Source organism: Watersipora subatra, chromosome 5, assembly GCF_963576615.1.
Source record: "Watersipora subatra chromosome 5, tzWatSuba1.1, whole genome shotgun sequence".
NCBI classification, from domain to species: Eukaryota; Metazoa; Bryozoa; class Gymnolaemata; order Cheilostomatida; family Watersiporidae; genus Watersipora; species Watersipora subatra.
In genome coordinates this window covers 23,325,716-23,336,715 of record NC_088712.1, presented here as the reverse complement: position 1 = coordinate 23,336,715, position 11,000 = coordinate 23,325,716, and the positions used below count along the sequence as shown (strand labels likewise).

The window sequence follows — 11,000 nt, the reverse complement described above, 5'->3', positions numbered from 1 at the left end:
GTTATAGATTTTTCATCACAGATATAAAAACAAACAAAATAGTGAAAAAAAAATAATGATAAATTTGAATGATTTATGTAAATGAAATGAAAAGTCACTCCAAATTTCAATTTTCGCACTTGATTAGACATATCGCAAAAATGACTAGGGTCCATTAGCTCTGACTCCCAAAGCATTAGCAAGACGGGTCAGAGTAAAACACGACGGTGTGAACTCATCGCAACTGACCAAGTCGCCACATATACATGATGTGCCAAATGGATGGTGATAGTCTATCTACCGATTGGTTAACGCTACGTGTCGTCTGACAAGCCGACGTGTATGTAAATCATTACGTTAGTAGAGCGAAGCCAATGCCCATTAACTTGTCTGCCCTTATTATTATATTTTGTTTTAGCTCAACGAGATTACCGCGGCAAGGAAAGCAATGCTCAGTAGCTAGGCATATTGTATAATAAAGATGGAAATCCCTACGCATCAATGTCCCACCAATGTTCTATGCGTAACCTTCCTGGGATGTTAGCTAATAGCCTTGAGACAATATTATGTAAGAAATGTTCGTGGAATATTACACAATATTCTCCCAATATTGTGGGAATGTTATGCAGGATCATTTGCTAACATTCCAGCAACGTAATTCCCACAACGTTGCTGGGACGTTGTGGGAAATACGTCCCAGCAACGTATTTCCCACAACGTTGTAGGGACATTATGGGAAATACGTTCCAGCAAAGTAATTCCCACAACATTGATGGAACGTTTTGAGAGTTACGTTCCAGCAATGTTTTTCCCACAACGTTGCTGGAACGTTGAAAATGTGTCTACAAATAATCTTGTGACAACGTTACGATGTAACGTTTCTGGGACTTTTCGGAACCTCCCTGGAACGTTCTGGGAACGTAAAATTGTTAGTTGGGCTGTTCCTTTGATTGAGCGGTGTATTCGTGACCTTCCATAGCTGTTAAATCTGAAATTAGATTTCTTTCTCACATTGAACACAATGAAATTGACTTGAACATTAACTGATAATGGCGTCGACCGGATTTCCGTACTCGCGAATGACCTCTTGCCATTCCAGGGGTTTTAAGTTCAATGGTTAGAGACCCTTATACAACATGAATTTACCTCAAAATTGAAAATAGGGTTTGGTTAAGGAAGAGCTATAATTTCAACACTTCAGAACATTTAGACTGCTTCCTAAACTCTCACAATTACTACACATGTAAATACATGTACGCATCCCTCATTGTACATGCAGTACACTTGTATAGTAAAATGCATGTACAGGGATCCATAAAGGCCAGTTCACACAATATCAGCGTATGACATAGTAAAGGCATCATAGACTGTTGCATGTACTAAGGATATGTCAGAAACAATTGCAGCTGTCAAAGTTGCCCCAGACTTTGCTAAACATCTATGACAGCCTGCAACATGTGCAACAATCACTGTTCACTATGCATTAACAGTGATTGACTGTCACGGGTTGTGTAATCTACAGTATAGTTGCTGCAGGACTAGTATTTCATCACTTCAGCCACTACATTGTGTAATATGAACATTATGTCAGGGAATATTCATGTTGATGTAAATACTGAAGTTCTAGAGAAAGCGTGAATAATCTTACAACAAATGATCACCATGTAGTATAGGATTAACACAGACAAACTGTGATACAGTGTGAACCATTTCATCGCTAATAGCCTGTGATGCTGTCGTCGATGCTTCGCGACTTATATGAAAATCAGGCTTTACGCACTCCTTGATTCCATTTGTCAGGTTACTTTTTATTAATGGGTAAACTGCAGCAGCATTTCAGTTAGTAGTTTTCAATGCTATGTTCACAACTCTAACCCTTTGAACCCTGGCTGTTCTTGTCAATGCATGTCAGTAACTATGGAAAAATTTTTCCACCTATCAAGAGTTTTTCAACTTTTATTAAGTATATTCAAATTTACTCATAATACAATGGTATTTGGTAAAACACTAGTAAAAAAAAAGTCGAGCGACCCACGGTAAATTTCATCACACAGAAAAAGTGGTACTTCACCATTATTTGGGATACAAATATAAAAGTTCACACGGTTTTAAAAAAATTAAAAACTTTAAATTAAAGCAAAGTGTCATATTTTGCCTTCTCAATGGCATGTGCTACAAAATGTGCTTGCTGATTTGGTACTTGTTTACTGTACTGTAATTTGCTGCACGCGTACCACATTCCAGTCAAAGGTGAGAACACTCATTGACCGATTGTCTTTTAGTCAGCCAAAGCACGAGTGTAACGAGGGACCCACAGAGTACATTTGTCAAATGACTATTGTGGCTGGGTTAAACTAAATTTATTTTTGTGAAAATGATGGGTGTGGCTTATATATGCTGTAATCCTGTAACTCAAAAATAACCTCCAGAGTTCGGTATGAGGCTTATACATGATGGTAGCATTTTCACTAGGATTTACAGCACCAAAATAAGATTTACTTCAATGATTTATAGCCCGAACACACTATCGCTCAAATCGACGATTAGCGATGCAATAGACTACAACGATGGACTGCTATAATGTCATTCTGCGATGAGCGGCGTACCCAATCATTGCTGGTGACGATGCGATGTACTTTCAACATGTTGAACTTTGACACCGATGACAGCAACTATTAGCATATTGATTGGCATCAGATCTAATCTCAACAGTTATGAAGATTTGTGTCAATTAATAGTTGTAAGCATGGCGAAGAACTACGCTCATGATGAATTGCATAATCAGATAATTAAAGATAACAAAAGGACCCTGCAATATCACTGATACAATTTAGTAATTTTTAATTGGCTGTTGGTCAGCTATCACCTACAGCTAATCGCCCAAAGTATGTACACCTTATCGTTGGTGATGACATACAAACAGCTAATCGTTGTAGTCCATCACACAGCTAAATGTTGATTTGAGTGATAGTGTGTACGGGCTTTTACACACGGATCTACCAAATAAATTATTCTGAATGACTATTAATAGATTCCAATTTATATTAATGACTTCTGTATATATTTACTCAAAGAAATATGTTTGAAAAGCTGTTTGTGTCAATATTTTGTGCAATCAATTGTGACATCGTTTGACACCGTGGCGAGTCCTCATGTGTGTCGGTTATAAACGGTGTTCGATTGAAGTTGAGGTCGATAACCGAATTGGCGTGGGGAGACAAATCGTGCAGGTCTACATGATACTATCACTGAATGCCACTTGATAACAGCTAATCTCTGGATTAACCAGAAAGTTTAACAAAAAGCTTGGGTAAAGGGTCGGCTGTATAGCCCCGTGTTATCCCTTCAATGTACTAGTAGCCATGCTACAAAAACATCACCTTCAGCAGTACACTGAATAAAATTTTTCTAATACTGTTTGTCAACACCTTATGTGGAATCAATATTAGCAAATAATACCTGAGCTACTTGTACATACTGTACTTGTAGTACTGTACAGTGAACCACCAACATACAAATTCAATTAGTTCTAGTGGCAAATTATAGACAAATACTGATACTTTCTGATAAAACTTATTAAACATTCATGTAAGTTCATCTTTAAGGGGAAAAAAGGCGAATAATTGCTTTTATTGCTTTGATATTCGATTGAATGAAATGGCAAGTTATTTGGATACTATTCACCAAAAGTCTTTTTGGTGATAAGAAAAATGTCTTCTATAACGGTAGCAAGGTGGTAATAGCAATAGGAAATCACTACCTTCTGAAATAAAGCTGCCTTCAATCAAATATCTAACCTTACAATCATTTAGCTTTCAGCATAACCTAACATGCTGAGTCCGCATGTCATCTGCTGACTAAATTGGTGTTAGCATCATTAGTAAACATGTGGTGTATCCAACCCTTTATGAGGGTAGAAAACATATCCATTTATAGTTATTCATACCCGTCTGTTTCAACTGTAGCTGATCTGTGAGTTTGAGTTTTGGTAAATATTCTTTAGCAATTCTGTCCAACTCTGCCTTCAACTCTTTGAATCCTCTCACAATTGCAGCCTAAACATAGAGTGATCCTAATAGAGAAACTCATGGAAAATGACTATTAAAATTTGTGTGTTGTGCTAATAACTAAGGGTAATTTAATTGTACACAGTCATGTCTCTAGATAGGAGTGCCCCAGCATATGAGATAATAGAGATGCGATCAGCATTTCGAACAAGTTTCTTCTCGTAGATATAAGATTCTCCACATACAAGCCTTTGACCCATTTTTCAAATGCCACTATATGACCAAGTATACAGTAATGCTTCAACTGACGAGTGCCCAACATATGAGAAACTTGAGATGCAAGCCAGCTTTAAGGCAAGTTTTAGCACTAACATACATGTACAAGCCATGTTTGAGATACGAGCACGCAAGTCGGTGGTCAAGCATGTCAAAGGTGTTTTATGAGGACAACGTCATTCAGTATTTTTCAACTGTGCTTTTCAGTGCAGAACTATGTGAATTAAAATACTGTGGGCAGACCGAAAGTTAACCGGTACAATGAAGGATAATGCAAAGAAAAAGCGAATGATAACAATTGATAACGTGAAATAACAATAACAATACAAACGTGAAATTATTGAAAAACATGTGAAAAGTATGATTGAGTTAGCTCAGCAATATGACAGAATTACATTCTCAAATATTAAACAGAAGGTATTTAGTTTGCAAAAGGAGTAACCATAGTTTATAAACATCGCAGCGATCTTCACAATTGGCAGCATGTTTCATGATAGCTGATGAATAGGCTGCTCGGGCTTTGGATATTAGACAAACAATTGGTCGGCGACAGTGTAACTGAGAGGATGCTATGTGACAAGACCGGTGCCGCTAGGAAGACTAAAAAATAGAAACTCGGACAAGTTGGCTAGTGGTCGTGCATTAGCCGTTGTGACGACACTCGTGTTCGTCCTTATTTCAACATGTTAAAAGGGCAACAAAAGCAATCGTCCTCAGGTAGGTTTGAGATACTTTGAAATACCCAAACTTTTGAGATACTTGAAAGCCAAAAAAAATCACTTATTCAATTATTGATAAGCTAAAGGCTATATTTTTGTCATTCATTTATGTTTTTTGATACTTATGTTTTTTCTAGCTATGAAGCTAAAAAACTGCTAAATAAATGAAATCACATCCTGTACTCATAGGTCTGATCTCAAGTTACAAATAAACTACTACTGTTATTCAAACACTGGAAGGACTCCGTATTTTAAAACCTTTGAAATGACAACATTGTAAGCTTCAAGTTACTGAGAAACATAACAAAAAGGTAACTACAAGTTTTTCTCAAAAATCACTTGTTTTATGTAGTCTCTCTCTTGCTAAATAGTTTTACTAAAATATATACACTACACAAGCATAAGTACACACAGGTATACCGGAATATATATATATATATATAATATGTATAAGTGGAACTTCGCTATATAAGTTAAACATTTTATTACTAGTAGTTTCATGTGGTACAATAAGTATCACACTCTTCAGATAAAATGTCCGTTTTTCGAATCTACTTTGTACGTATGTATGTATATATATGTATATATATATATACATATATATATATTATATATACTACACAAGCACTAGTACACACAGATAAAACAAAATATATACATTACACAAGCACTAGTACAGAGATGTATACCAGAATACATACCCTACACAAGCACTAGTACTCATATAGTATACCATATTATATATACTACACAAACACTAGAACACAGCTACACCAAATTATATACACTACCCGTAAGTCATCAAGCTCAAGCCGCGCGGCTTGTGCCCACAAACGGATGACTCACGAAGGAAGAAATAACCCTCAAACAAGCGGTCTGTGGTATCTAGCCACCCTTACCAACACGCCACATATGCCCACAGATCGCCGCTAACAAATTGGGTTTTGTCGTCCTTGACCCCTTTGGCAGCGAAAGTATTAAGACAGGTTTTGCTATACCCCCGTCCTCTTGAATGCAAAAACAGGCTACATCAGTACATGTGAAAATAATTTTCTTTTACTTCCAAGTTCGAATTAAAATTCCTAAATCCTTGCATCAGGAACTTAATTGCCATGTCTCAGCTAGACTTTTATTGCACTGTCAGAGGACTTATAGGCTTACATTATAGGCCTTATAAGGACTTATAGGCCTATAGGTTTTTCGTGAAGGTTTAGCACTAGCGGACATGGTTGTATCAAGTTGATGAGTTCAGTCTTGCAAGTACACACAGGTATATCCGAACATATACACTACACAAGTGCCAGCACTAAAACACACAGGTATACCAAAATATATACACTACACCAACACTAGTACACAGAGCTATACCAAAATATATACACTGCGCTAGCACTAGAACGCACAGGTATACCAAAATATATACACTGCACCAGCACTAGAACACACAGGTATACCAAGATATATATATATATACTACACCAGCACTAGTACATACATATATACCATAATATATAGACTGCACCAGTACTAGTACACACATGTATTTCAAAATATATACACTACACCAGCACTAGTATGCACATGTATACCAAAATATATACGCTACATAAGTACTGGTACACATGAATACTAAAATATATACACCACACGACCACTAGTACACAAGTATGCCGAAATATATACACTACATAAACACTAGCACACACAGGTACACAAAAGTATATATAGCGCACAAGTGCTGCTCCACAAAAGTGTACTAAAAATATACACTAGATAATCACCAGTACACATAGGTATACCAAAATATATACACTACACAAGCACTAGTACACACATGTATACCAGAATATATATATATATATATATATATATATATATATACACTGCAAAAGCACTACTACACACAGGTATACCAAAATATATACACCACACAAGCACACACGGGCATACCCATATATCCACAATACCCTCACAAACTCACATACAAGAAATCCTGAACATTAATGAACTACTGAGTAGCAACCCTGGCTAAAAGCTTACCGGGGGATGGCTCTTGGTCCCAGTTTCTAGCAACTCCTTATTGGTTCTTAGGCTATTCCACTGCTTAAGCAGCTCGTCTTCTATGAAGTCAGCAATTTTAGTCTGTGACTGCTGTCGGTTTTCCATCACATGTTTCTCCAGTGTGTCATATTTAAGTTTAATCTCATTCAACTGTAACAGGAAATAGAAGAGTAAATGGAAATAATAGAAAAGCTAACATTCAGGAGTTGTAGTCTCTTTCTCTCGCTAAAACTAATGCTTGAATATCATAGAAACTATTTGGATATAAAGTTAGGAAGAACATTAGCTGGAGTAAGTTGTAGCCTCTTCTCATATTACATCAAATTGTAGCCTCTTTCTCATATTACTGGAATGCCAGTATGTCACATCAACTAGTTGGGTATAACGAAAGAAAGAAGGCAGCCGAGGTATTTCAACAGTACAATAATTTCAAACCTGACTGTCTCTTGTATTATGGATTAGTAGAAGCATGGCTTGTGTTTCATCATCAAAGTCTGCCTGTACTTGGGATACTTCCTTGAATAGTTTTTCGTATTCCTCATCCTTGGTTGTACTCTCTTCTGTTAGTACGGTATCCAACAGGGAGGCTGCCAGATCTTCCAGCAACTGGAAGTCATGTGGTCCACCTGTGCAAGATTACCTTGACAGTAAACAATTGCTTATGAATTTTCCTACTAAATCTTTCCAGATTTTCCCAGTCTACTTCACTGTGTAAATATCATCCTGCTATCTAATGTAAGTACAGTGTTTACTCAATAGACTTACCTTTCTCACATTTAGATGAATCTGCTACACATTTCACACAACTGATAGTATGGCAGACTTTACATCCCAAAACTAGTGGTTGATTCTCATGTTTTGTACAGATATCTGGCAGATGTTGGCTCTCCCCTGACATATATTGAGTCATGGAGACTGTATGATGATTATCTAGCAGAACATCATGTTGCTAAAAGAAAGACAACAAGGGTCAAGTAGAATTGCTGTCATAGTAACTGGTGAAGCGAGTAAAAAGATTCAAGAGAATGCTGCCAAGCTTGCGGTATGGTAGATTACCATATGTTGATGTTAAGGGGGCTTTTAGACTTTCTACATTTATAAAGGTAGAAGTTGGGCCCCACATGAGATAACAACCAAGTCAGGTATGGTCAGTTGAGAGCGGATATGAGCATGTATAGTGATGCATTCTTAAAAGCTATTATAGTGTTACTATCAGCCTCAAAACCCAGAGCTGCAATATTGTACAGCAAAACATTGCAATTTGAGACTCAGCAGGTTGACTAGATGAAAAGTAGCATTACAAGTAATAGCCTGACCCAACTGATACAGAGAGTGAAGATCATATAGAATATGACTGTTCTCAACAGAAGACAGAAGTCAATAAGAATGATTCTAGTAACAGTTTTGAACTGACTTTCACATGTTTGATGCATTCTGAACAAGTTCTGCTTTTAATATAAAATACCGACTACATATTATACTTGAAGTTGCATAGAATGCTAGAGCATGCACTTACTAGTGAATCACCTGCTCTACAACTGATCAAGGTAATCTCAGACAAGAGTCACTGTGATTTACAAAAGGGACAGGAAGATGAGAAAAGGTTATTTTGATAGTAAACCTCTGGTAGTCTGATATGCCTCAGATTGTTTCCTATCGAAATCAAGGGTTTGAGGCCTACTCAATTCAGATTGCTTAGCCTGAGCTCTGAAGCTCTAGTGCTAAATGATAAACATCTATATTCTAGAAGCGGCACCCACCCTCCATTACCTTAATGCTTTATATAAGCTAAGTAAATATTTAAAAAGAAATGCACTGCAGCTGGTTGATACAAGTAAACAACTGACTATTATATTTATATCTGAAGAGTAACAGAGGTAAACGGCAGTAACCATGCTGCCATGTAAAATAAACCTGCATGTGACAAGCTGAATTCTGAAGCAAGGAATTGCAACAGCACCAAAATCAACTATATGTCTGACTTACCTCCAGGTGCTCTTCACAGAACTTTTTAGAACAAGCTGCACAGTAAGATAAGGCGAGACGGTTGCGTTGTCCCTTCTTTACGCAAGCATCGCACAACTTCGCAGCATCAACATCCAGGTCAGCCAATGATTCGGGTGACATTTTATACACCTTCCTAAAAATCATGGTTTATACATAACAAAATCTAATAATATGTACATTTAATTTTTTTTCATAATTCCCCTATCATTAATGATGGATATGTTAGTCACCTTAAATGAGTACCAAATAAAGCTGATTTTAGACAAGTATCGTTGTGGAAATTGCAGTTCGTCCGATGATGACTACTCATTCCAATGAATCAAATGTACATAAAGTATTTCAAGAAATGTAGAAACATCATTTTATTGGCCAACTATGAAGGTGTGTGATCACGTAGAATTAATGTTCTCGTCACCTAATATTAAAATATCTGAGAGACAACTTTAATAAGAATGGCCTTCTAAAACAATAGCAGGACCCAATGGATGAATGATTCTTACCAACTTATTACAAGCCATATTAATTATTTACAATGCAAGCATCACAAGACTGTGGAATATTACTTACCCACAGCTTTGAAGGCCGCACCAGCAAATCTTGTTCTTTTCATAGTGTGATGTGAGGCACGGCATACAGTGAATGTGGCCGCAAGGAAGCTGTTTTGGATCAACAATTTTCTCATTCCTCTGGCCACAGAATTCACACTCTATATCATGATGTGCAGAAGCCATTGCTTCTATGAAATGACAAAAATATATGATAACAATAAAGTTTAAAGATTTATATTGAACCTACAGAGTAACATACTAACCGTTACATATACATATAAAGTGATAACGGTATGGCTGCTGTACTGACTAGCCATTGCCTAAATGTGAGGAACATTATTCACTGCCACTTATTACTTACAATGCATCATGAAAAGCATTTTTTTAAAGCAAAAAGGTAAAATGAGATTATTACTTGCAAAAAAGTGGAGCTCTGTTATGACTTGTTTTCCTGCAGTTAAGAAGATGATGATTGGTTTACCCCGCGACAAGACAAAGTGAATAGCACAAAAATCACAAGTCTTCAAAAACTGCCTCAAAAATGTCTCACACTTTTCCACATAATACTGTACTATACACCTAAAGCAGAGGCGGTGGTTTATTAGTGAAGCAAAGTTTACTGTTAATGACAACTATGCTTAGAATAAGTTTATTATATTGTTAGCTGACTGGTAGGAATGTAATCATAACATGGTTTATACTGAATATTCTCATTGCTTAAATTGCCTTCAAGTCTATCTCAACTACTAGTATACAGCGCTGTAATAAATAGTCATAACAAAGAGTAGGCCTACTGCGATAAAAATCTAATCAGGCTTCATATCACACCTTGCAAACCTTTTGTAGTCCACAATAGTCTGCCAAGATATTAACCACACTTATATGCTCTGAGGCAATTCATCGGGAGTATCGTGTATTACATTATGCAATCGAGCAAATAAAGATAACTTCAGGCAGTTCTCACTAAAGCTAGTCATTGGTTCAGACACAATCAGCTCTACCTAATAATAATAATTAGTTCAATTGAAATGCCCTTAATATATCAAATGAGAAGTCTCCAATGAACCATATATTTTCGATATCGCAGTTTGATTCATGCACGGGCGTTTGCCAAATCTGTCAGCAAGCCAAATCGATCGTAAATGGTCGGTCCACGTTAACACTGATTAAACATTAGGTGAATATATGACAAAGTGAGTTTAGTGCACGTTCCATTGCGTAAACAAGCTCTATTAGTTGTATATAATGAAATTTCTCAGCTTAGCACACAATGAAACATAAAACTCACCATAAAAATCTCCAAAAGTTAAATAATTGCGACCAAACGTAATTGCGAGTGGACTAGGAAGTTACCGGTGAGCCGCACCCTTCTGCGCGCGCATGTCACTGCGCATTAGCAGTTT

General features: G+C 36.8%; 1 protein-coding gene across 1 annotated transcript; it reads right to left on the bottom strand.

Annotated features, from left to right (window-relative positions):
* Positions 1-3,884: 3,884 nt before the first annotated feature.
* LOC137397206 (transcription intermediary factor 1-beta-like) lies at positions 3,885-9,780 on the bottom strand. The gene is made up of 6 exons (XM_068083494.1): positions 9,617-9,780; positions 9,029-9,182; positions 7,808-7,991; positions 7,478-7,668; positions 7,022-7,192; positions 3,885-4,034 (listed from the first exon to the last, which is right to left on the bottom strand). Exons 1-6 carry the CDS (start codon positions 9,778-9,780, stop codon positions 3,885-3,887), a joined length of 1,014 nt encoding a protein of 337 aa, XP_067939595.1.
* Positions 9,781-11,000: the final 1,220 nt, after the last annotated feature.

Bases quoted from the DNA above. Each gene is read 5' to 3' on its own strand.
- LOC137397206 (XM_068083494.1), bottom strand. From the start codon at position 9,780: ATGGCTTCTGCACATCATGATATAGAGTGTGAATTCTGTGGCCAGAGG. The intron at 7,193-7,477 runs GTTTGAAATTAT...TTCCTGTTACAG, and splicing joins ATAATACAAGAGACAGTCAG to TTGAATGAGATTAAACTTAA. The intron at 4,035-7,021 runs GTAAGCTTTTAG...CTCTATGTTTAG, and splicing joins GGACCAAGAGCCATCCCCCG to GCTGCAATTGTGAGAGGATT.